The 25,341-nt window shown below is 34.0% G+C and overlaps 3 protein-coding genes across 3 annotated transcripts; all 3 read right to left on the bottom strand.

Moving 5' to 3' along the window:
- Positions 92-2,106, bottom strand: LOC18587711 (probable WRKY transcription factor 40). Its single transcript, XM_007011664.2, has 4 exons — positions 1,597-2,106; positions 1,252-1,509; positions 1,032-1,148; positions 92-776 (listed from the first exon to the last, which is right to left on the bottom strand). The coding sequence occupies exons 1-4, from the start codon at positions 1,624-1,626 to the stop codon at positions 414-416; spliced, it is 768 nt and encodes a 255-aa protein (XP_007011726.2). The 5' UTR covers positions 1,627-2,106; the 3' UTR covers positions 92-413.
- On the bottom strand, positions 7,252-9,342 carry LOC18587712 (probable WRKY transcription factor 40). The gene is made up of 5 exons (XM_007011665.2): positions 9,011-9,342; positions 8,846-8,905; positions 8,183-8,500; positions 7,956-8,072; positions 7,252-7,793 (listed from the first exon to the last, which is right to left on the bottom strand). Exons 1-5 carry the CDS (start codon positions 9,080-9,082, stop codon positions 7,431-7,433), a joined length of 930 nt encoding a protein of 309 aa, XP_007011727.2. The 5' UTR covers positions 9,083-9,342; the 3' UTR covers positions 7,252-7,430.
- On the bottom strand, positions 17,746-19,924 carry LOC18587713 (CBL-interacting serine/threonine-protein kinase 25). Its single transcript, XM_007011666.2, has one exon. The coding sequence runs from the start codon at positions 19,301-19,303 to the stop codon at positions 17,951-17,953; it is 1,353 nt and encodes a 450-aa protein (XP_007011728.2). The 5' UTR covers positions 19,304-19,924; the 3' UTR covers positions 17,746-17,950.

Consider the following 25,341-nt stretch of genomic DNA (forward strand, 5'->3'; position numbering starts at 1 on the left):
TGGGATGGATTCAGGTAAAGGTTTTAGTACCCATCTCGGTTTGGGGTAGGTTTTGGATATTATCCTTAATTAGCATTGTAGTAAAACCACAAAAAAAAAATGTATGAATCATGATCATTTATCAAAATAACCTTCACATTTGTAACATTTGATCAAGTTTTGCTGAACCTTAACCTAATTTGAAGAAATATTATTTTAGATGGATAATAGTTTATGGAAACATCTAGTAGCTAGCATGCTGCCTTGCTTGCACTTTTACATTGATCTTCAAGGAGTGCAGTTTTCCAGAAAAAATGTTTATCTGGCTTCCAGTACGGATACAAACCCCTTGGTATTTGCTCAATCCCCCTTGTCACATTTTAAAAAATTACAACTTTTTTTTTTGAAGTTTCTGAAGTTCATGGGGTTGATGGTCACAGTCCGTTGATGGAGCGGGCAACTGCTGCAGCTAAAGCTACAGTGAAATTAGGATCTTTTGTTAAGGACGCAACATAGTCTTCAATTCTCTTGTTGTCGTGGTCGTTGCAGCTGGTTTCTTGCACAAGATTTCGAGGGTTCCTACTGTTTTCTACGTTGGACCCTGAAAGAGTGAGATCGAGGGTGATGGTCGGTCGTAAAGAATTATTCAGAACTCGGTATGGAGAGCTCGTCGTGGAGAGCATTGCAGAGCTTTCTGCGGAAGACAAAGACTGCATTGGTGAAGAATGAACATCATGGTTGTGTTGTCCTTCGTATGTTGCCAGAAGGAAAGACTTGTCCTCCACGCATCGCTGAACCTAGAGCCAGATGATGAATTGTATTAAAGAGTATAACAGTTTAGCAGGAGATCCAAAACAAAATGTTCTAGATTTTTTCTTTTCCAAGTCTAAAAATGACAATCAAAATCTCATCAAGTACAAGTCTCGGGAACCCTTTTACTGTTGCTTTCCATTTTCTAAGTGGGATTGTTAATGAAATGAATACACATTTGTGTATATGCTGGGAATGATGCCTCAGAATATAGCAGTCTGAGCATAAAATATTAGCAGTACCTTCTTTTTGACAGGGCATCCAGGAGCCATGGAGCACCTGAAATAAGCTCGAGGCGACGGGTTATCTTTAGTAACTTTCTGGCCGTATTTCCTCCATTGAAATCCATCTTTGACTATCTAAGAAATCATAAGGTAATTTATATACATATAATCAACAACTTTTAACAGGTGAAACAATAAGCTCCGTTAAAGAGATGAAATCATCATCATCATGACTCACAAGGCTCTTGTCCCTAGGGTCCGTTTTCACAAAAACCTGTGACGGCTTCGCCATAGATGGAACTTCAGGTCTGGGTCTCTTGTTCAGGTGTTCATCGTATGAACCAATCCGCGTTAACCTGCTGCCCGTTGGCTGCGAGCTTGATTCTCGGAGATAGGCTTCAAGCGTGTTGCACTTTCTGCTCATTGCTTCAAGCATTAATCTAAGAGCTTCGTTCGCTCTCTTCAAATGTTCCAACTCCACCTGGAGAGCTTCCACCTGAAAAAAAAGTTTTGCTCTCAAATATTGTATCAAATCCTTCTTTTGGAAAACAAGAAAAGAAAGCTTATGTACAAATATATTAACCTTTTCTTCGTTAGAGTTGGGAGCATCCATGAGTACAGTAGGTAGAAAACCAGACTACTACAAGAGCAAGAAAGATTGTTGATGGGAAAGAAAAAACAAAAATCTCTTGTTAATTTATTAATGAATATAATAATCTATCATGCAGATAATGGGTAGTCTTCTTTTTGTGCCCCGCAGCCTCCACCATGAAAGATCAAAGAAGACTCAGAAGAAGAAGAAGAAGAAGAAGACAGATATAGGGAACTGACTGCTGCCTGCCTGCTCTCGGTTCTCTCTTTCTCCCAAAAGTAGTTAGACAATCTTCAAGGTGGAAGAGTATTTGGTCTTTCCTTTTAATTTCTCATCCATCAGAAAATTATTGAAACCAAACCCATGTGTTAGAAAAAATAAACAAGCAGAGAGATTTCATGGAATTCATGGGTATTTAATACAGTTCAGAATCGCGATACACGAATCCAATATGGTATCCTAATCTGTATGACATCAAGGTCGTGAAGTCAGTCTTAGCGTTGCTTCTAGTTTTTTCTTCCTACAGTCTTCACATTCCTACACACTAACCTTAACTTTGCTTCTCTCATGTCCCTTACACGTCATGGGGGTCCCGACGTGTTTCTGGGTGCAGCCAAATTCGTGGACTCCAGTCTTTCCCACAGTGTTTTCTCTCTCCCTTTTTTTTCTCTGGAAAATCAGTTTCAAATAAAAGAAAACTCAAATCAATCATTAATTACATCATCACCATGACGAACGTAGGAATTCTACTGCTGACGTGGTCGTTTGAAGTCTAAAGCTCAAAAAGTCAGACTGTAACATCATCTAGAAGGCCGATCGATGACTGTGGGAAGCAACGCAGCAATTTCACTGATATGAGTGCCAATTTTTGACCGTTTCTTCCCAATCCAAAAGCCTAAAACCGTGTAGCAAAGATTATATTGAGCATCCTTTTTTATCACAAGATCAATGGGAACCTTTCCTTTCCATATTATTCCTTTTAAATTTTAATATAAAAATATATTTTGCTGTAAAAAAAAAAAGAATATCTATTTTTTTTTCCATTTGATTACTTTGTTGTACTAAACATATATGTTCACAGTCAATTTTTTTACCAACCAAATATATTTATCATTCTAATTAACATATATATTTTTGGGATTTATAAGTTTTTCATTTTTATACTTTTGGACAAATTATTCATAGAATCATATACTTATGAATGAATTGAGTTCTTAACGTATCTTGTCTGTTAAAATAATTATTGATTACCGACACTTGTATGATTTAAGATATATTTCGTTTGTCAAGAAAATTATTTTATTTTTAATCAATGAATACATTAACAGAGTAATATCTCACCCAATGATGTCCATTTTTTCCCCATGATAATTAAATGTAAGCTCATCCTAGAGAGTAATCAATTAAATGTCACAATAGTTTTTTTTTTTTTTTATATTTGTTCCATTGAAAGTGAAAGCTTATATATCATTAAATTCATCCAATTAAAGAGAGAGAGAGAGAGAGAGAGAGAGTTTATATATCAATGTAGTAATACATTGAATACATATAGATATTATAATTATGAAAGATATGTATTAATTAACCTTAATCATGGTTTTCACTTTTCATAGCAAAGAAAAGAGGAATGAGTGGTCACTATCTCAACGTGTAATTTGTTTCTTAAAAAAAAAAAAGAGAAAAGGAAGAATGAAATCATGCATTGCTTTTCTTGACAAGTTCTTTACATATAATAAATTATTAATCTTTTTAATTCGATAAAAAAAAAGACTTAAATCCTACTCTTTAAATGAAAATACATTCATTTATCAACGTTACGTATGGTTACATTAACAGATCATCAATAATTTTTAAAGTAAGATTTGTGGATAGAAATTCTTACAATTCAGCAAACAAGATTATGACAACGTCTATATGTATGTGAAGTCTAAAAGAATGTGGAAGCAAAAATGGAGGATAAGTTAAGCAAAGCATTTGATAGCTAGGATATATGCCTGTGCTCTATAGGTTAACGAGTAGTAAAAGATAAGTCAAAGTGGAAATGACCGATTCAACGGAAATATCGATATACTTAATATATTTTTGTGGAAATTTTAGAAAGAGAAGTCTAACACTTGCATTGGATGCAGGTTAATAGTGGACCCAAAATTCAGATTGTAAAATAGTCTTTTAATGGCAAAATCAATGTAAAGTACAAATATTCAAGTTTCGTCTTAGACCAGCTGCTAATTAAGCCAATTTCCATGGTGACTTGATTCTTTTGATCAAATTGACTCTTGGACTAAAACCAGTTTCCAAATTGTAATCTTCCTAATGTGAGTCTTCGTCTTCGTCTTCGTTCGATCGGAGCATCTTGATACGTTTTTATTGAAGAAGACTCTCAATCTAAAAAGAATAATTACTTACTGATAACGTAATTATAACAATTGTATCGATTATAAAATAAATGAGTGACATCATGATATGATCACGATAATAAATTAAATTAAAATAAAAAAGGTAACAAAAACAACATCACCCATTTATGTATAAATAGTGAAAAAAATTAGGAATATGAAAGAATGAACGTGACTAAATTTATGTTATGAAAAGAATCAATAAAAGAACTCTATGTTCATACATTTTTAAATGATTCAGTCAATGGTAGATTGAAGTCAAGCACTACAAAGTTAAAATAAGGTGTAGAATCCAATCCATACACGAAATCTGCGGTCTAGACTTGAATCTTGTTTCTTCCACCAAATGCAAGTGCCTTTTTCTTAGTCTTTGTGGGGAGCCACTTGGCTACTTGGCTACCTGTCTCTTAGTTGGGTAAGGTCCCTAAGAACAACGCCCCATGACCCCATACATCACGGATGGCCTATTTCGGACCCAAACTAAGAAAGAGTTCCTACTTGAGAAAATGAATTAAACCTTAACTATACCTGAAAAAACCTTTATCCTATTTACACAAACTTTTAATTTTAACGAAAAATTAATAACCGTTTGATTCAATATCATATTATGCCCGTATAACATGTGACGTAACTCGATGACTTTATTACATCATAACAGATGTGGTTATATCATATGTCATGATAGCTGCTATTTATAGTGATTGATATTAAGTCGATGGTCGTTAATTTTTTACTAAGATTAAAAGTGTGTATGAGTATAATTCAAGGGATACGAATTTCTTTTACTGTTCAAGCCAAGAACAAGAATTTAAGACTAGGGTCGCTCTTAATTTACCACTTCTTACAATAAAGCCTCCTGATAATTAAACTTAATTTCAATCATGGTTATGTCTGCTTTAATCCACAAAACTGATTAACATTTCAATGAAAGATTTTCTTTTCTTTCGGTGTAATGTAATTGTCCATGAATCAGCACATAGATATTCATCAACTTTATTACATGATTGAAGGTTTGGTTAGAGATGAATAATAATGTTTCAGACAAGGAAAATTCTTTTGACTAAGCTTGGGGACAATAAATAGACAAGAAAACAGCAGCAAAGTTTGAATTTGAAGGGCAATGGTAAGACATTAAGAAATTTGGTGGCAATGACAACATTTGTTTGAATAGTATGAAAATAATGACAAGTGATTTTCAGATTTTTCGGCATAATCAACAAATTTTTTGGCATTGTTGAAATCTCTTTAGAACAGAATAATGAACAGATAGAAACAGTTATCAGAACATTATTTCAATGGGAAAAGTACTTAATGTGCCTATGGCCTCTAATCATTAGTACTGGAATAGCCAAACTCTCATCCAAGGTCATGTAATATTGAGTTTTTTCTATGCATATAATGGTAAGTATTCCCGCCTGTCATGCTGGTGACTCGGGTTTGATCCCCGACAACGGCAACAAAAACTTGTCAATTAAATTCTATTACGCAAGTATACGTATAAGCAAGCAAGCAGAGTATTGATCTTATAGGAAATTAATCTAAAATTTTATTAAGTACTAAAATTAGAACAATTTAATCTTATCTAAACAATCAGTATCAATTAACTAAATTAATTAATTAAAAATACTTATCCAAAATTTAAACAAAGAATCAAAATAATAATAACTTTAGTTAATATCAAATCAAACAAGTCTAGGATTACAATATCCCTTACACTTTATCTAAATCTTACCTCTCTTTCTTAACTTATTTCAATGGGTTGAATTGCTAACTTAGAGTCCTAAATTATTTGTAAGAGTCTCTCGACTCATCTTATAAAAATATCTATTTTAACCAAAACACTATATCCGTATGTGAATTGAATTAAAACAGATTTATAAAGTTTAGGTTCTAATCTGGCTACATATGGTATATAGATATATCCCTATCCTATACGCAAATCAATTAATATGATCATATGCTATCCCAATTTTAGTCAACACTAAACTCCCTTTCCCAAGTTTGTTTAAGTTCCTATATCAATTTAATTGGTGACCAAGCAATTAAAAGCATTAAGAATAAATTAGAATAAACAATTCAAATCCCATTAAAGATAAGCAAGAAAGAGATTAAAAATTCAAATTACATGTGAGTTTAATTACAATCCTAGAAAAATAATTTAGTTCATAATATCTAATAAAAACTTCATCCAAAGAAAACTAACTATTAATCTAAGTCAAAGAAAATAAGAAAAACACAAAAGTAGAGAAAAAAAACTAATAGTTGAAGTTTTGTGATCTTGATTCTTCCTCCAATTTTCTTGTTTTCTTGCTTTGTTTTTGGCTTTTTTTCTCCAGAGAAATTGCTTGCTGTCTTATCCTAAAAACCTCTGAAAAATGCCCTTTAAATGGCCTCCAAAAGCTCTAACTTTCAAAATCCCGTAAGCTTGTTATTTTTGAAAAATATAGTGAGCGTCGCGGCTCTCATTTTCCAGAGCTGCGACTCTCAAAGGTTTTGCCCAATTTTGTTCTTTTGGCGTAGTACTTTCACTTTGACAAAGATTTTGATCACCTTTCGATCAAAATTGGCAAAAGTGGTAAATATCAAAGTTGTAACCCTACTTCTTAGCTTTTTAATGATTTAAAATCATGTCATTTGAACTTCTGTAGTGAGAGATATGTTTGAAAAACTGAAACATATGCAAACAAAGCATCAGTCAATTATGTACCTTTCTTCACCAATTGAAATTATTTTTATCCTACTCCTACAAAAACATAAAAATAAATATAAATATAAATAGCATAAAACTAACATTATTAACTTAAAATAAATATTTAAACATAAATTAAACTAAACTAATAAAATGAAAAAAGCACCTAAATTCGATCCTAAATCTAACCTAACTTAAACTAATTAAATATTTAATTTCTCGTTAAATATATGTATTTGATGCATTCATCAGTTGGTCACAAGAATTTCCACTTAATGCACACCAAACTATACAAGAGACAGAAGAGGCATAATTTTATGCATTTCTTTCCATAATTTCAACCATGCATATGAAACAAAATTTGCCTCAAATTTCTGACCCTTCTGTCTGATCTTGGGTGAAAATTTTCCTGTTGACATTGTGCTGAAGATTAGTGGTTTAGTCTCAGGACTTTGCATAGGAATTTCTGGGTTGCAAAGTTTTACTGGCTTGGCATAGTTTCGGTGTGATTTGCGTGTAACTTTGACTGAGAATTCCCTTCTGAATTGCAGAACAGCCCAGTATTAACAATCATTGGATCTGCTCATTTACTTCGGCAAACAATAACCTTCTTTTTTTGCTGTTCTTTTTTTCTGACATTTAGATTTCAAGATTCTATTTACATCACTGACACACTCTCCCATTTTCAATTGAACAAGAAAAGTACAGAACTGTATATTAATTCCCTCTAGTGTAGAATTTCACCACTTTTCTAATCTAGTCTGGTCTACAACTCTTCCTGAAATGGCTGCAGCAAGTGCTGCTGTGAAATTCGGATCTCTAGTCAAAGAAGCTGCCATTTGTTGGGCTAGAATCTGTTGGATTCCCGGTGCATCGATTTGTTGGACTGGCTTTTTGGCATCATCTCCCATGAATCCAGGTTGCATCAACTCGAGAGTCACAGTGGGAGCTGAACATTTGGTGGGGGCGGAAACAGGAGCTGAACAAGGGTCGGGAATAGAGCTGGTGCTTAGTGATAATTCAGCAGGAGAAGAGTGTGCATGGTTGTGCTCTCCTTCATAAGTAGCTACCAAGATTGATGGATCTTCAGCACTTCTTTGCACCTAAAAAAAATCAATCAAATGGAAAAAACAACAAATCAGAGATGGGTATTTCTCGACATTAATGTTCCTTGATCAAGAGACTAGCTACCAGTTTGTATTCATCTGATCACTATCTGATAGATGTTGCCAAGGAAAATTAGGGGGGAGAAAGTATTGACTCACCTTTTTCTTAACTGGACAACTTGGGGCAAAAGAGCACTTGAAGTATGCTCTGGGAGAGGGGTTGTCTCTTGTGACCTTTTGTCCATATTTCCTCCATTGATACCCATCTCTCACAATCTGTAATACAGTAACAGATCAACATAAGAATATTTGAAAATCCTCAGTATTTGGAGCTAATTAATTTAGTTGGAAAGATATAAGCTGGCAAGAAAATTCTGGAAACTTACCAGGCTGTTGTCAGAAGGATTTGTGCGCACGTAGACCCTAGAAATCTTTGCCTTAATGCTCTCCTTGGGCCTTTTGGATGACTCTTCATCACTGCAGCTGCTCTCAGCGTTTCCATTAAATCCAATCATGTTGGTATAATCCTCAAACTCGGCTTTTCTCTTCTTTGATGTTGCAGCTTCATTTTCACAGTTCTTGCTCACCAATTCCATGAATTTGTTCTGCAAAGAGTTGTAGTGCTCGCACACAACTGTTAGCATCTCAGTTAGCTTCTTGTTCTCAGCGCTAACCCGATTCAATTCCTCCACCAAAACTCCAGTCTGTTTAGAAGAAAAAAAGAAAAAACATTCAGTGTTATTTTTTTCCAATTTAAAGAATCATATATAGTAGAGATTTTAGGTGAGCTGTGTAAGGAAAGTCGAGGTGTAATTGGAGCTCAATTGAAGGAGGATATCAATAGCTGCCAGTGCCAAGAAAGGGGATCTTAGAAGAAAGAAAAGGAGGGGAAAGAACAAAAAGTAGCAATCCGGAACAGCCAGAATAAAAGACAGTTTGATTCTGAATCAAAGTAGGTTCCATGAGTGAATCAGAAACAGAAAACTATCTTATTTGAATGGACTAAACATCTCGGATAAATCAACTAATTAACTTGTCCAGAAACTGACCTCTTGTTTAAGTGGTACCTTCACTTCAGATTCAGCCACTTCTCCATGAGATTCTCTCTTCTGTTTCCAAAAAGTTCAAGAGTTTCGTGAGTCCAACATTAATCCAAAACAAGAAAAAGTTTATTACCATGGTTAAATTTATCCCCAATATCCATCAAAACTCACCAGAGCTTTGTTCCTATGATTGAAGATATTGATGTTGAGGTCCAAATTGGTATCCACCCAAGCAGATTCCATTGCTGAAGCTGCACCTATAGACCACTAACAGAACAAGCAGGCAAGCAAGAAACGGCAGGCGGGTTGAAGTTATAAGAAAAGATGAGAGGGCTGTCTGGAGCTCGTCAAGGGATTGAGAGATTGATACCCGAGAAACAGGGAAATATATAGAGGATAAAAATTCAGAAGATGTTTCAAAGTTCAACGGTTTGGTTCACTTAGGAAAGTTACCCGAAGATGGGGCCGAAAGAGCCTTCTGTCACAAAGGCATCCCACTTGATAAAACCTGTCTACATTCACACAAAAAGGGTACAAGTTAGAAAGTCATGCAAGGGTCGGTACGAAAATATTGAAATTCCAAGCCATGTCCGTCAAGGTCAAGCAGGCCAGGGAAGGGACCAATCAGATTCATTGGTACATACATTTTGAAACTCAAGACTAAAAGAAGCTTCATGTTGACCCTTAATTTTATCTGGTCGACTTTCTCTAGGCTTTCAGCCTGCTCTCCCCACACTTTCCCAGCTCTTTCATTTTTTAAGTAATATCATAACAACACTGATAGGACGCGATTTCCCAACGTGGCCACGTGTTTGCCATGCTTACATTAATTTTCAGAATAAGAGTTCATATAAATAGTTAGTTATCATAATTAATAATTAAAAATCATTAAATGTCATGCAGATATAAAATTTTGATTAATATTAAATTTAACGGTTTTTGATTTTCTATTGGAGTTAAAAAGTTGGTGTAATTACAAATTAAAAGATAAATGATGAAGAAGAAGAAAGGGCACATGCCTCGTTAGAAGGGCAATGACTATCAACCAAGATTATGTGCCTTAGCTAGTAAGCCATACTATCTAATTAATTAATATTCGAGAAGAAGGGATAATTGGATTTAATTATTTTCCCTTAATGTTACAATTTTTTGTTTCTTTAATGTAGAAGATAATTTCAAGAAAAGGGAGTAAGAATCTGCTGCCTGTTGCCTGGAAACCTGATCTTCCACTTCATGGAAAACAGCATTATTGGAATGGATATCATTGTGTGGATATTTCTGTATTTTGTAGGGTCTTTGTCTCATTGACTCCTTAAAAGGCAGAAAGAAGATGAAGCCCACGCCCACACGGTTTGAAAAACTTGCTGCTACCTATTTTTTTCAAATTAATCTAGACTTTCTTTCCCTGTCTGTCCACTTTCCTGGTTATACACAGCAAGGATATTACTCCACCATGATTAAATAACCTAGCAAAGCACTCATATGAATCCAAATTTAAGGAAAGAAATAAAAGTAATCCTAGTATATTTTAATATCGATATATCAAATTACGTATTTAATCTCTGTAATTTACCAAAATATAAGATTTAATTCTTATACAAGAATTCATAAAAATCGAATCTTTTTAATTTTTAAAGTCGATAATATCAATCTAACAATGATATTAAAATTTTTCTGGTGTTTGATTAGATTGACGTGACATTTTATCTTTTACATATCTTTAATTTAATTTTAAAATTTTTTTTCTCTCTCATGCAATTTCTGGGAATTAAAGCAACTTAATTGGAATTTACTATGTATTAAACAAAGCTGAAGTAAAGTCAAGCCAGAATTTATGTATATAAAAAGGCCCAAATGATAAAAAAACCTTGAACAAATGATAAACCCTATTGGAGAGATTACGGAGAATTTACATTTGAAGAGTACATCATCATCTATTTGGTCATGGAGTGACGTCATTAAGACAATGCGCAGATCAATGCTTACCTGCTAAATCTAAACTGGAAATATAGAAATATTGGGTTTTGCTGGAGATTGTCCAGACATGACTTAATTGACCAAAATGGAGGGTATTATAATATCCCATTGAGCCAAAAACTCTATTCACCGACTGTTTTGCTTACTTCCTAAGCCTACTTGGTTTAATTCACCACCTCCGATGAGATTTCAACAAATATATACATGTGTATATAATCAAATGAACCAAAATTGCAACCATAAAGCAATAGCATGACCATGACCAAGGGCTTCACACTCTAGTGATTTAAGTTTCATCATACTCGATAGCAATCTTTGGTAATTTCATTGTGGTCAATCTTCTAGAACAAGTAATATTGAAAAGCAAAAAAAGAAATTTGAAGTGGAGATCAGCTGCTGGCAATCTTTTTATCTTCAATTTTCCTTCGTGAAAAGGCAAAATTGAATGACAAAAAAGTCTGGTTTATCTATCGAATGAATGCGACTGGAGATGTCGGCAAATTACCTTCAGATTCACACAAATGTAGAAGGAGAAAGACAAATGGTACAATGGGGTTGGAAAAGGAAATTTGACCCGACTCAACTCAACCTAAACTTAATAGAAAAAATCCTTAGTCACAATGTGAACAGATTTGGATGCTTGGGCAGCCCGAAGATGAAAGATCAAGCCGTCTAACTGTCAAATGCGGCCAAAGAATATGTGATCGACACATGAAGTTGCGTGTGAGATTAGAATTGTCATGGTCATCCCACAAAATTAAAAGCCCTGTTATTGTCAATCACCTACTATGGTCTACTGATTTGTTTCGACACTGGAGATCAGCAGGTTTAGTTTACCCAGGAAAAAATCGTGTCATTCTTATAAAGATTGGTAGGAAAATAAAATAACAAATTCTGAGTTTTGTTTCGATTAGGCAAATGTTTGTTAGAATACTTTATCGTACACTAGTCCATCTAGACTCTAGAGTCTTGTTGTTTCTTTCCTCGTATTTGGATTTCGGACCCTACAACAACTGCTTTATACTTCTGTATACTTTCACCATGATTAAAATAAGAATCTGAGTTTTGTTTAGACTATGAAAATGTTTATTGGAATATCTTATCCTACATGTATCCATCTAGACTTTAGAGTCTTCTTGTTTCCATCCTTATAGTTAGATTTTGAACCTGCAAGAACTACTTTATACTTTGTATTTACTTTCACAGAGATTAAACAAAAAATTTGGGTTTTGTTTAGATTATGAAAATGTTTGTTAAAATACTTTGCCTTACACGTATCCATCTTGACTCTAGAGTCTCGCTATTATCTTCCTTATATGTGGATTTCGGACACTGCAACAAAATACTTTCTGTTTACATTTAGAGAGATTAAAACAAAAATTTGAGTTTTGTTTACATCATAATATGTTAGTTAGATTACCTTATCTCACACGTATCCATTTAAACTCTAAAACTTGTTGTTTCTTTCTTTGTATTTGGATTTCGCAACAAAATACTTTCTGTTTACATTTACAGAGATTAAAACAAAAATTTGAGTTTTGTTTAAATTATAAGATATACATTAGTTAGATTACCCTATCTTACACGTATTCATCTAAACTCTAGAATTTTGTTGTTTCCTTCTTTGTATATGGATTTCGCAACAAAATACTTTCTGTTTACATTTACAGCGATTAAAACAAAAATATGAGTTTTGTTTAGATCATAAGATATACGTTAGTTAAATTACCCTATCTTACACGCATCCATCTAAATTCTAGAATTTTGTTGTTTCCTTTCTTGTAGTTGGACTTTAACAAAATACTTTTTGTTTACATTCACGGAGATTAAAATAAAAATGTGAGTTTTGTTTATATTATAATATGTTAATTAGATTACCTTACCTCACACGTATTCATTTAAGCTCTATAATATTGTTCTTACCTTCCTTGACTTTGGATTTCGGACCTTGCAACAACTGTTTTATACTTTCTGTTTACTTTTCACGGAAATTAAAACAAGAACACTAAAAATTAAACTTAAAGTATTTTATTTTAATATGAAAACAGAAAGGAAAAGAATCTACCACTTGAGGGCACAGAAAGTGCTGGTGAGATAAGCAATATGAGATCATCGATTGCGCATCTTTTACCATAATGGCTTGTGACCTCACAAACCAATTTCCTGTGAAACAAGTGGTTTTCTGGCTGCTCCGATGAAAGATGCTGCACAGATGAATTAAAGTCTTGACCTGTGATCAACCACAAATCTCCAGCACGTACATGAGGGTTCTAATTTGCTTTTTTGTGGCCGTCCACATCCATCTGTGTCTCTCTCTTGACTCTTGGTGGGTGTTATACAGCGTTTAACACGAAGCCATGCTTTTTGAATTGGACGTTTTGAAGATTTGGCAATTTTCCAAGACTCCCTTTCATCATTTATTGCACATGGCCCCTTGCTATCCGACTTATTCAATTCCCATGTGTCCAATTCTGTATGGTATACCCAATTTTCATTTGTAGTGAAAGAGATCTATATTTGACAAAATATAGTAGGAAACGTTTAGTTTGCTCCTAACTAACATTGCATTGTACATATCTTTACTTGGATTTTTGAAAAAGAAAAGAAAAATTTCTCAGAAGAAAGTATATTTTTAACGACATTGATTACGATGCGATTTTTATTTTCTTTCAAATCATTTTTAAAAAATATCAAAATTTTCAACGAAATTTTCTAATGAATTTAAATATTAATACTGGTTAAGATTTCCTATCTAACTAAGATTTAAGATTCTATAAGTTTTAATACCAGTAAGCCAAAACCCTTTCAAAACAAATAGCTTTTAGTAACAAAGTTAGGGTTTCTTTGTTGAATTGCCTGCCCAGACATGACTCTCCCTTGCTCCTTTACTTTAAGACAATTACTCTTTCATCAACAAAACTAAACCTACAAAAGCCATCTATATGTTTATTTTCCCTTGTACAAGTTCTATCAAACTTCTTGTAAACAAACAATATTAATACATCGAAAGTTAATGTTGTCGAAAAATTGATGCATGTGACACGTGCATTTGGTCCCAAGATTTGAAACCCTTTGACAAGTCAAAACAACAAGATTTCTTTTCTTCTCCATCTACTTCCATGAGCGTTTAAGTTTTAAGTCAAGTCATCGCGGAATATAAGCCCTTTTGTGAAACCTTCGTTTTCCATAACACCCACCCCCCTCCATCAGCAGCATGACGTCCTTCTGCTGACGATTTGAATCTTACGTTCCCAATTCGAATTTACAAAGCCAGTGGGAGTTGGTATTGATTTGGGTTTTGTATTTTTGTGATGATGATGTGATTTACAACCTCCCATTAGCATTTCTCCATGTTTCATGCTTCTTTTTTTGGAGGAGTGGGGTGCCGCACTGCCCCCCATCACACGCCCACCGAGTTTCTAATGGAGGAAATTGTTAAAAGGGTTGACCATGGTCCATGCAAAGCAAACTGGCTTCTCTTTAGCGTTGTCTTGTTCCTTTTTGTTGGAGGAATCTGATTAAGCATCCAAGGACAAAGAGTTATGGAAACTTGGGGATTTGGTTATATTCCCCTACTTTTCGCCAGAGAAAAAGTTCATCAGTGAGTTGTTTGGAATTCAGATTTCTTCGGTGCAAATATCTAATTCAGAAGTAAATTATCAGTTTTTGTTTGGCTGACTTGAAGTCAATTTTGTACCAGAATTGGGGTTCATGATTAACTTATCAACAAGCTTAATATATAATTAATCTAATGATCTTGTGGAAAATTGATTCCCCTCAGTCTTAAAATATAAAGAGTGGGTAGTTTGCTAATGCTTTAAGAATTAAGAAAGAAAAGAGTGGAGAAGACTAACTAGGGAGAAGTGTTTTCTTGGCCCTTTTTTATTATTGTTTTTATCCTCTTATTACCTTATGGTACTAAAAAGTCATGATTTGTGACATCTACAATACGTTGATTAACGTTTAGTATTTTTCATATAAAAATTTTGAATTCAATTCTTATAAAATATGCAAATGTTACGTCTTAATTTATATATAAATTTTTAATTTTATAAAAAATATTGAATAATTATCCTTATCAACACCATCTAACAACGATGAAACTACTGAGAACTGACACAAATTAAAGTACAAACAAGTTAGAAGGAAACTAAAGCCAAAAACTCATCAATTCTCAACTTTGGTGTCCATTGCTTTGTTTAAAACTGCTGTTGTTGGACTAAAAGCCTTGCAATCTTTGATTCTACTTGACAGGGTGGTCCGATTGGCAGGGTTTGGGTTGGTCTGAATCTAGAACCTGATAGCCTAGGCAGTGTCAATTCCCTAGACATGTACTCGTAAGCCAAGACCAGCCCAGCTTTTGCAGAACCAGCTTGGACAGAAGGGCCATTTGGGTTAGACTCGGTTTTCTTCATGGGGCCTATGCAAGTGCTTGTTCTTTATTGGGCATATGAAAAAAGTTTTCCTGCCTTTGTCGGCTCTTTCTTCTCCTACTAGATGTTCCCACTCCATGGCATCATCCCATTGGTTGTGCTTTTGATACTTTTTATCATCTTTTCTTGACTGAAAAGAAAAATGATTGCCTTATCCTCTTTCAAATTCTTTCTACATGCCAAAATGGGCATACTTCACATGGACAGAAAAGCAATGCCAATTTTTCAACCTTTGGAGCCAAACCTTATCTCTAGTTACTTATTTCAAAGTGATTTTCAAAGGGGGTCTTGCCCTTATCTCTGATTTACTTATTACACTCATATGGACTTTATAAGTAGTAAATGATTGAATATTTAATAATCAACTGTGAATCTCATTTTTTTTAAGTTAGTATGTTCAAAATTTAGAATTGTCGATGGGTTCTTATAACACGGAGATAGACAATATTGTATGTTGCTAAAAGGGAAAATTGAGAGACATTTATCTAGATTTATGTAACTTTTATCTAGGATATATATATTTATACTTAATGATTCATTACAAAAGTGAAATTGCACTTATAATATAACATGAGATCTTCTCGCAGTCCAAAACATGTGCCATAGTTTGGCCATCTTGAGTCTTGACTTGTGCTTGGGATTTTCTCTTAAAAGATCAGAGTTAAGGAGTCATTTTTTTTTCTTTAATAATACTGAAAATTCTCACAGAGTTTAGTTATCTTGTTAAATTTTATTAATAAAGTAAAAAAATAAAATATACATTTGAGAAAGAGACATATACCGTATTTCTAGAATTAGATAAAATATCTAATAAGGATATTACTTTCTTTACATGTTTAAAGTTGAGGAGCCTTAGCCTCTCTGTCATACCCGAATTGTCAAACATCATCGGTACCGTTTTCAAGACAAAATGCTACTACTTTCTATCCTTATCCAGTTAACGTGCCTGGTTTTCATACATTCAGCGAATTGATGGCGACTCTCATTTAGCTGGAGTCCTGGAACAATCTTTCTCCATGTCGTTTATTACAATGTGTGTGATGTGATCAGGCACAAACTCGCAAAACAAACACAGCGACACACGAAACTTTCTCTCGTCATTAAAACTGTAAACATGTACTAATCTTTCAGGTAAAGTGCCTGTAAACTGTAAACATGCACAAACATGTGCTGTATCAATATTTCAGGTAAAGTGCCTAAATCTTTGAGGGAGCCTGGTTTTCTTCAGGTAGGTGAAGAACTGCTCTTGAGAACAGTGAAATAAAAGCATATGGTGGTAGTACTTCAACCCTCCAACAGCCTAAAACTCTTTACAACAACGTAATCTTGTATCCCTTATTCCCTATTCTCATTGGCTTTAGGGCCACCATCATTCAAACCATTGGTCACCAGCTTAATGCGATCAGTTGAGTTGAGCTTACGGAATTCAACTTAATTTTTAGCACATCGACCTCAAAAATTCGTAAGATATTACCCCTTTTTATTTAAACAATCGGTCACCTAACTTTGACACCCACAAGCAACACCTTGACACAAGCCTTGGATCATTTTCATTTCCATACCAAAATAAACAGAGTGGGGCTAAGCTCAAAGCCAAGTAGCTTTGTGTTCCCATGTTTAGATAATGTTAAGCTGAACACCTGTCAGGATTTCCGCCACCAGAGGGAGGTAAGGCAGGCAATGACAATGAAGCATAGTTACTTGTAGTCTACGCTACATTTCATGCAAAAAGGCCAAACAAAAGCAATGGGGCCTTTTCACTAAATTTTTGTAATGTGCCACAAGCTGATTTGTCGATGTTGGTTCTCATTTGTTAGAACTTACCAGGAAGATCTGTCTGAATCTATGAGTTGTATTTAAATTAAGTTTACCATTTTTTTTTTCTTTTTGTGGGGAGCGCCCGGCCTAAGCTGTAGTGCAACGCTTAGGCGACGCGCGAGAGCTCCAGCAGCAAGCTACTGTGGTGAGCTCTCCCCCTAAAAAATTAATTTAATATCATGTGGACCGATGGCCCACGTATCAGATATTAAACTGATACCAATTTACCTCTTCTGTTCTGCGAATAATTTGTGTGCACGATAGCTGCTTAAAATATGGTTAAATGTAGAGTTGGTAGAGGGGAGTGAGAGCTTTCGACCCAGGGAAGACTGGTCAATTCTTAAGTTTCTTCCTAGAGAAACAGAGATCCAACCAGGAAAAATGCTCTCAAAGACATCTTGTTTTCTCATTGATCCAACCTGGAAGAATGTCTCAAGTGTCACGCATCTTCTTCCCCACTTCTGCCATGATTGGTTGAACCTTAGGGAGCCGTTGCAAGTTTGTTGAACTTTGAAGACTGCACTCCTTTTTCTTGATTCTGTTAAGATTGTTCAATAAAAATTGAACCCCCAATCAACAAATCCCAGGTAGATGTCTTTTTACCCTTCTTTTTCTCATCGAAGAAAGCAACAAAATATTGCAGTTAAGATGCTGACAATAACATCTTCGCTTTGTGCATCCAACAAAACAACTTCCTAAAAGTTAAAAGAACTTCTCATCCAACACTCCACAATCAGTATCTATTATCTGTAAGCAAACCCAAAGCCATACATTACTGTACTAATCACAAAAGTATTTACAAATTCTCATCCTCAAACCTATCTTTCCAGAATAGACAGAAAAAGAAAAAGTGGTAAACAAGGAAAATTTCCCTAACTTGCTGTTAGGCTGTCTGTGGCACTTGGTTTTCACATGCTTCTCCCTCAATTTTCACGTTGCTACCATTGTTGAAACTGTCACCTTGCCATGTCCAAACGATGTCTTTCAATGCAGGCCTAACATCATCGTCGCAAAACTTAGCATACTCCAAGGTGTCACCGCTAGACTTGGAGAACTCGACAACCGCAACCTCCGGTGCCACCTCAAACACCTCCGCCGTCAGGGATAGCCGCCCTTTCCTCCCCTCGGATGAGCCTTGTAGCCTCATCTTGAAGTCCCTCACTTTCCCCACCTTGAAGTTCAACCCCTTTGCAACACCTTCAATTTTAGCCATGATAGCACTAGCTGAACATCTCGACGTGAACATTGTCCCCGATTTCCTCTTGTTCTCAAACAAACTTGACAAATCAAAGCCTGATGACATAGAGGAAATGAACTCGAATGCGTTGAAAAATTTCGGAGACGATTGTTTGTTGGTCTTGGAGGCAGAATCATCGTCCTCTATATTATCTGACATTGTTTCTTCAATTGAAAACGCAAGGGGACGTGTAAATCCATTTCTAAACCAAGGAACACGCATTATAGCTGGAATTGTGATCCTTCTTTCAGGGTCTGCAACCAGTAGTTTAGAGATCAAGCGCTTTGCTTCTGTTGAAAACCAGGGTGGGAACTCAAATTCAGCTTTGAAAACTCTCCTGTACATCTTCATGAGATTCTCATCTTGAAAAGGCAAGAAACCTGCAAGAAGAACATACAAGATAACCCCACAAGACCAGATATCTGCTTTGGATCCATCGTAGCCTTTTTTCCTCAAAACCTCTGGGGCAACGTAAGCTGGAGTCCCACACTGCGTGTGGAGTAGCCCATCATTGCGAAGCTGTTCGGGCAACGCTGACAGGCCAAAATCAGAGATCTTTAGATTTTCGTTTTCGTCCAAAAGAAGGTTCTCCGGCTTCAAATCTCGGTGTGAGACACCCCTGCTATGGCAGAAATCAATTGCGCTGATTAGTTGTTGAAAATACTTACGAGCAACATCTTCCTTGAGTTTGCCCTTAGCGACTTTTGCAAACAGCTCACCTCCACGGACATACTCCATTACAAAGAAGATCTTTGTTTTCGTAGCCATGACTTCTTTGAGCTCCACTATGTTTGGATGACGGACAAGGCGCATGACAGAGATTTCTCTCTTGATCTGCTCCATCATCCCTTCTTTCTTCACTTGATCTTTGCTGATGACTTTTATCGCCACACTTTCACCGCTTGTTAGTTCCTTCCCATAGTAGACTTTAGCGAATGTTCCTTTCCCAAGCAGTCTCCCCATCTCATATTTCCCAAACAAAACATGCCTCTCCTCCATGACAGTTCCCCCCTATATGCTACTATCTTGTTTTCTTTTTTCTCTCTACACAATAAATTCGGTTACTTTTTTTTTTTTGGCTCTGCTGCTACTGAAATCTTTGCTTCAACATGGATTCAAGGCTGCTTGTGTGGCTCTGCAAAGATGTATAATGTAAGGGAATCCAGGAAAGGACAGAGGATATGCTGATTTGGAAAGATTCCATTGAATCACTTGATCTGGAGATTGTGGTGGGGTTCAACAGAGCTGATCAACGAGAGTATTGAGTGGAAGGGCATGTGGGAGAAGGGGATTTGAAGGGCTCGTTTAGAAGATGCCATTAGAGCACCTGGTATTGTCTTTTTGCGAGACCTGGGGCTGCCGCAAGAGCACACAGAATGAAAATCTCACGAAAATCTTTCCAAAAAAAAATACTGGTATAAATAAGAAGAGGCGTTGATCGTGAGGCTTACAACAAACCAATATAGACTAATCAACTTTACGTCTCTCTAACCTTTTTATCTTCAAGTAAATTATAATCCCCTGTTCCCCTGCCCCCTCATTCTTTTCTTTACTTTTGCTCTGCTTTTTGGCTTTATTGCCCTGTTTCTCTGGCTAGAATTTGCTGTTCAATGGATCAGGAGCTGAGGATTTACTGATCTAGTTTTGGTCGTATGGCAATAGTAAACTAGTCTACCAATCCTCTTTTTAACTCAATCCAAAAGAACATGATTGAAAATTTTTGTATCTCTTTTGTAACTTTACGTCTCGTATATAATTTTACGTTTTAAATCTTAAACTTTAAACTGTAAAACGTAAATCTTAATATGAAAAGTTTAGAAGATAAGTGATGTAAAATTATGAAAAAACATAAAACAAAACACTAAATGAAAGCAGACATTTCTATTCAAAATGATTTGATTTTATTTTTTGTATGAGTGTTAATGAGTTGATATTATATGGATAACATAAAGTTCAAATATTCTATATTTGGTTATAAAACAAGTTCGGGTAAAATTTCAATACCCGATTTAGATTCGGATAAATTTCGAATATCACCCTTAGTTTCTTGGACTGTTTTGGGAAGGTATTTCTAACTTATTACAAAAATTTAAATTGGTAGCCGACCCAGAAAGGATTCTTGCAAGTTGTTAGTACTAATTATTGTAATTCACTATGTGAACGTTGAATGAATAAAATAAGAACCCTAATATGAAGTATTCATGGGAAAACATAAGTGGGCAATGCCAGAAGTCCAAAACCTGAGCTGGGTCATGACCATTAGACAAAGCTGGCAAGAATGATCTCACAAGAAAGCTCCATTTTCAATCCTAAGATAAATGCAAAAGCTCAGCAGCAACATGCAGCTATGATTCAGATTTGACTTTCTTGGAATTTGGGATGCTCATTGATTCAGATTTGGGGGAAAAAAATTCAAAGAAGAAGGCTTGCAAGTTCCACCAAGGGTTTGCACAAGCACATGAATTTTAAGCCTAAGCAATATTAATTTCTTTTGTTTTCAACCCATGATTTCTGTTGAATTTCTCTGTTTGATCTTGGGGTTTGATCAAGTCCACTAATTATTGCTACCCTAAAGTCAAATTAGCAATAACCCATATGGACAGTTGATTAATATACGGTGCAGTACACTACCTCGATATACATATGTACATATATTTTGATTTTCGAGTCTGTTTATTCATTAGAATTATTTTCAATAAATATTCAAAAACATCTAATTCAATAAATAATAATAAACTTTGATAAGATCATTGGCCATTGAGTATACAAGCATAGAGGCACAAAAACATTGAAAACAGATATATTTTTAAATTGACCCAAGAAGCCAACGAAACGGCAACAAGCTGGGACAACAAGGTAGTGGTAGTGGCTTTACAACGGATAACTTGACCAAAGGGCTCATCATTTTTGGACTATTCGATCTGTTTAAGCAACTCTTTAATTAATTCATATCAAATCTTGTCAAAGGGTTAAAATCATTCCACATGCATTACATCCTAAGGCAATGATTAATTATTGATTCACCCAAATCACCCACTCCTCCCCTAATATGATGGCCTTTTTGGGTCCCATAAAAATAAGGATTTCCCACCCTTATTAAGGAATGCTTAAAAAAGGGTGCTTTAATTAACCTATATATTCCCCTCTTTTTATATATATATATAATTCTTCAATTTGTTTCTACCTGATTTTCCTTTTTGAAATTCATTAGTACATAACAAATCGACATCTTCATTTAATTCCAACCCTTATTCTTTTATCTTAATTTTCATAAAAAAATAAAAAAAAATGACAAATGATTAAAAATAGAATGAGTAATAAAAAAATATATCATGTCTACGAGAACAAGGGGCTCGTAGCTACTACGATATGACCGACGCAAAATATCTACGTGATGGGTTTTTGTTCCATTTTGAAATAATTAAATTTTTAATTACGGAATTTAAGATTTTAATTATGAAGTTGCCTCAAACTCAAGTAGCCGTATGAGTTTTTAATTTTTTAAAAAATTAATATTTGAGATCAAAATATCTCTTGAGAACTAATATTATTTAGAGAATGCCAACTAATATTTGAGATAGTGTTAGATATTTTAAAACTCAAATGTTATCTAAATATCTAACATGTTAAATATCTCAAATATCTCGAGTTTGAGTTCTAAAATATCATTTAAAACTCAAACTCAAGTTTTTAAAAATATCTCTAAATTTCTAAAACAGAATGCCAACTAATATTTGAGAATGGGATGAATATTTTAAATAATATTTTTAAAACTCAATATTTCAATTATGCATTTTTGTGGGTAATTGGTCAGGTTTGCGTTAAATTTTTGATTGCTCCAAAATAATGAAACATCAACTTGTTCTCAAATATTAGTTGGCATTCTGTTTTAGAAATTTAGAGATATTTTTAAAAACTTGAGTTTGAGTTTTAAATAATATTAGTTGGCATGTTAAATATCTCAAATATCTTGAGTTTGAGTTCTAAAATATCTAATTAAATTATATTTAATTGAAGGTTGATTTATTTTATTATTTTAATCGATTTTTAATATTTAAAATCTTAATTAAATCAAGCAAAAATAGATCATTAAATAATATATATTTTTAAATATAAATACACAATTAAATTAGATATATTTAGACTTTATTAGTGAAACATTATTGAAATATTAAATAGAGTTATTAAAATATAATTTATATACAAATATTATTAATGATTAAAATCGATCAATTTGATTGAGGTAAGTTGATTTTGCTTGTTTGTGATTTTAAGATATAATTGGACCGATTTTGATTTTTTTACCAAAATTTGATTAATTTAATTTTTAAAATTTTAAAACCGAACCTACAAAATCGATCAAATGGTGATCTTTAATTATCATTGAGGTATAGTAAGATAGCATCACTATCTCCCCCATACTCAAATGAAGTTTAATGGATACACCATCAATTATAAACTATGTCACCCAATTAAAACCAATGTTCTCTTTAGGATTTTGAATTTTTCCATGGAAATTGCCTTTTATTGGTTTTCAAAAAAAAAATGCCTTTTATTCGTTTCAAACATGAGGGGGATCAACAAGGAATTGCAATCAATCCCATGTTGACAATTGGTCAATTCTTGTAAAAGTTGAATTGGGGCTCCACAATTTAGAGCTGGCCCAATATTCCAACTTGACATGATGTTCCAATTTCTTAGTGAATTATTTTAATATTTGTTCTTTTAGATTCACCTAATAGTCTAACATAGATGTTTTTGTCCCGATGCAATTAGGTCCCATAATACCTTAGCTTAATGAATGCCATTTACCCTTTCTCATTTACATGTATTAAATAAATCTATTATTCTACTTGGTATAACCCAAAATTACAACTCCATTAACATTGCATAAACTTTTTCTTAAACCTCTAATTCCAAACTCAAATTTACATAACTTTAAAATTACAAAAAGAATAATAAAAAAGGGTTAACAACACTCTATGTCACAAATTGATTAACAAACCCGAATAGTATTATTACTTAATCACAAAATGTCACAAATAGTCACGTAATCTATTTTTTATTTATTTTTCCGTAACGCATGCACGGAGTGATTCTCTATTATGATCATTATGAAAGATTTTTTTTTTTTAAAACGCAATTCATACTTAAAAATACAGCCATATCAATGGATCTTTGTTGCATTATTATTATTATTATTATTATTTAAATATAGTAATATATAGTATTAGAGAAGATAAGACAAGAATAGCTTGGTGCCGAAATGGTCACGTCAGTAACCATCCAAACCCCAATAATTCAGTAAGATAATGCATCATCCTCACCCAAAACCATTGAACCTTAGACAGTAGGTTGATACCAGTTGGTCCGAAGGACCCCCGTGGCTGCACTTGTTTGAAGAGGGGTTTAGCTTCAACTGACGATGGAACTTTGTGAAGACACCTGTGCGTTCGGAAAGATATTAATCATGACGAAATAAAAAGTTCTATTAAGATGAATTATCAATTTTGACAAAATAAAAAATAAAATAAAATCTTAAACGATCTTTGTGTTATCAACACAGCAGTTACTTATTTTTGAGTCATTTTTTGCACTGAAAGCATGTAGTTTCCATTACGTGTGGGGGACCCAAGGTTCGAATTTGATGGAGCTGGGACTGGGAGTGGGCAAGGTGGCGTCGGGGCAATTCGTTGGCTATCCTGGATCGATGGCATGAAACGTAAAGCAAGCATGAATCATTGGAGGTTGGAAAGGGAAAATAATTGGTTTGATTGCCCCAAAACATTGAACCAGGTTTAGTGCTTGTTTTGACACATTAATATCACATCAAGAGGATACGTTGGCTTTGGTAAATAGGTCTATATATGCTGTTGTTTTGCCATGATATGCAAAGCCACCTCAACTTTGATAGCAATGGGAAAATACTTTTCCAATTCAAATTATTAAGAGAGAGGGCCCAAAAAAAGGAAAAGAAGAGAAAACCTAGACACCTCCAAAATTGCAAATATTAGTTGATACATTAGGTCGATAATAATTGGATACAAGTGAGATTAAATTATTTTATAATCGGATTCAAGTAGAATAATCTAGATCGAAAAATTATTATTTGTCACGAATTGGATTAGTAGTAAAATATTTACTTTTTTAAATTCGATTATAAATAATAAGTTTTACTTTTTAATTTTAAATTTTAGTTTTATAAATTATTTTATTTTTTTTATAAATTACTTATTATTATTAATTTAACATTTAATAAAATTCATTAATTATTTTAAATTTTATTTATTTTTTATGAGTTAACTTTTCTAATTCAAATTATAAAGGACAGGGCCCAAAAAGAAACCCAAGAAACCTACTAATTAAGGGCCCTTGTTGAAGCTCGCTGCTAAGGCTAAAATGAGAGAAGAATGAGGTCCAATGGGCTTCCTAGGCTTGGCTGATCAATAAGTAGAATGTGGACTCAAGTCTTTGGATGAAATAGCATGGGCTTAGATTCCCCTTCCAAGGCTCAAACTTTAGAGGAGAAGTTTATCAAATGAGAATGGGATTTTCTTATTCTTTTTTTTTATTATTGTATGATGCAAAATCCTTTTTTTTTTTTAAAGAAGAAGAAGAGGAGAAGTTAGGAGAGAATCAAATGGATGGGTTTTCAGGGTCTGAATGATCAATGTTGAAGTCTTTTAGAATTGTGGGAATATTAACCTTTCTTTAAATTGATTATTCAACTCAGTTTAAAGGCACAAAAGGGTTGCCCTCAAGAACATTTGAGAGCCTACAAGAGCAGACTCCAATTAACCGTGCATTTTCTTCTACCATAGGGTATTATCCCTTCCCTTAATTGCTTGTGAGTTTGCATTTGTGTCTATTAATTAAGGTAAAAAGAAATCTTCATATGTTAATACTAGTTGATTAAACATTACAAAATGAATAATTATCGTATCCAACAATACTAAAAAGTCCACACATATCTATTTCATATTTCATAAATATATATATATATATCTTAACAAGATATATATGTGACAATATTCTAA

Source organism: Theobroma cacao, chromosome 9, assembly GCF_000208745.1.
Source record: "Theobroma cacao cultivar B97-61/B2 chromosome 9, Criollo_cocoa_genome_V2, whole genome shotgun sequence".
Classification (NCBI taxonomy): Eukaryota; Viridiplantae; Streptophyta; class Magnoliopsida; order Malvales; family Malvaceae; genus Theobroma; species Theobroma cacao.

Bases quoted from the DNA above. Each gene is read 5' to 3' on its own strand.
- LOC18587711 (XM_007011664.2), bottom strand. From the start codon at position 1,626: ATGGATGCTCCCAACTCTAACGAAGAAAAG. The intron at 1,510-1,596 runs GTTAATATATTT...CTTTTTTTTCAG, and splicing joins CCAACTCTAACGAAGAAAAG to GTGGAAGCTCTCCAGGTGGA. The intron at 777-1,031 runs GTACTGCTAATA...ATCTGGCTCTAG, and splicing joins GATGCCCTGTCAAAAAGAAG to GTTCAGCGATGCGTGGAGGA.
- LOC18587712 (XM_007011665.2), bottom strand. From the start codon at position 9,082: ATGGAATCTGCTTGGGTGGATACCAATTTGGACCTCAACATCAATATC. The intron at 8,501-8,845 runs GTCAGTTTCTGG...TCTTCTAAACAG, and splicing joins AGGTACCACTTAAACAAGAG to ACTGGAGTTTTGGTGGAGGA. The intron at 7,794-7,955 runs GTGAGTCAATAC...GATTTTTTTTAG, and splicing joins GTTGTCCAGTTAAGAAAAAG to GTGCAAAGAAGTGCTGAAGA.
- LOC18587713 (XM_007011666.2), bottom strand. From the start codon at position 19,303: ATGGAGGAGAGGCATGTTTTGTTTGGGAAATATGAGATGGGGAGACTG.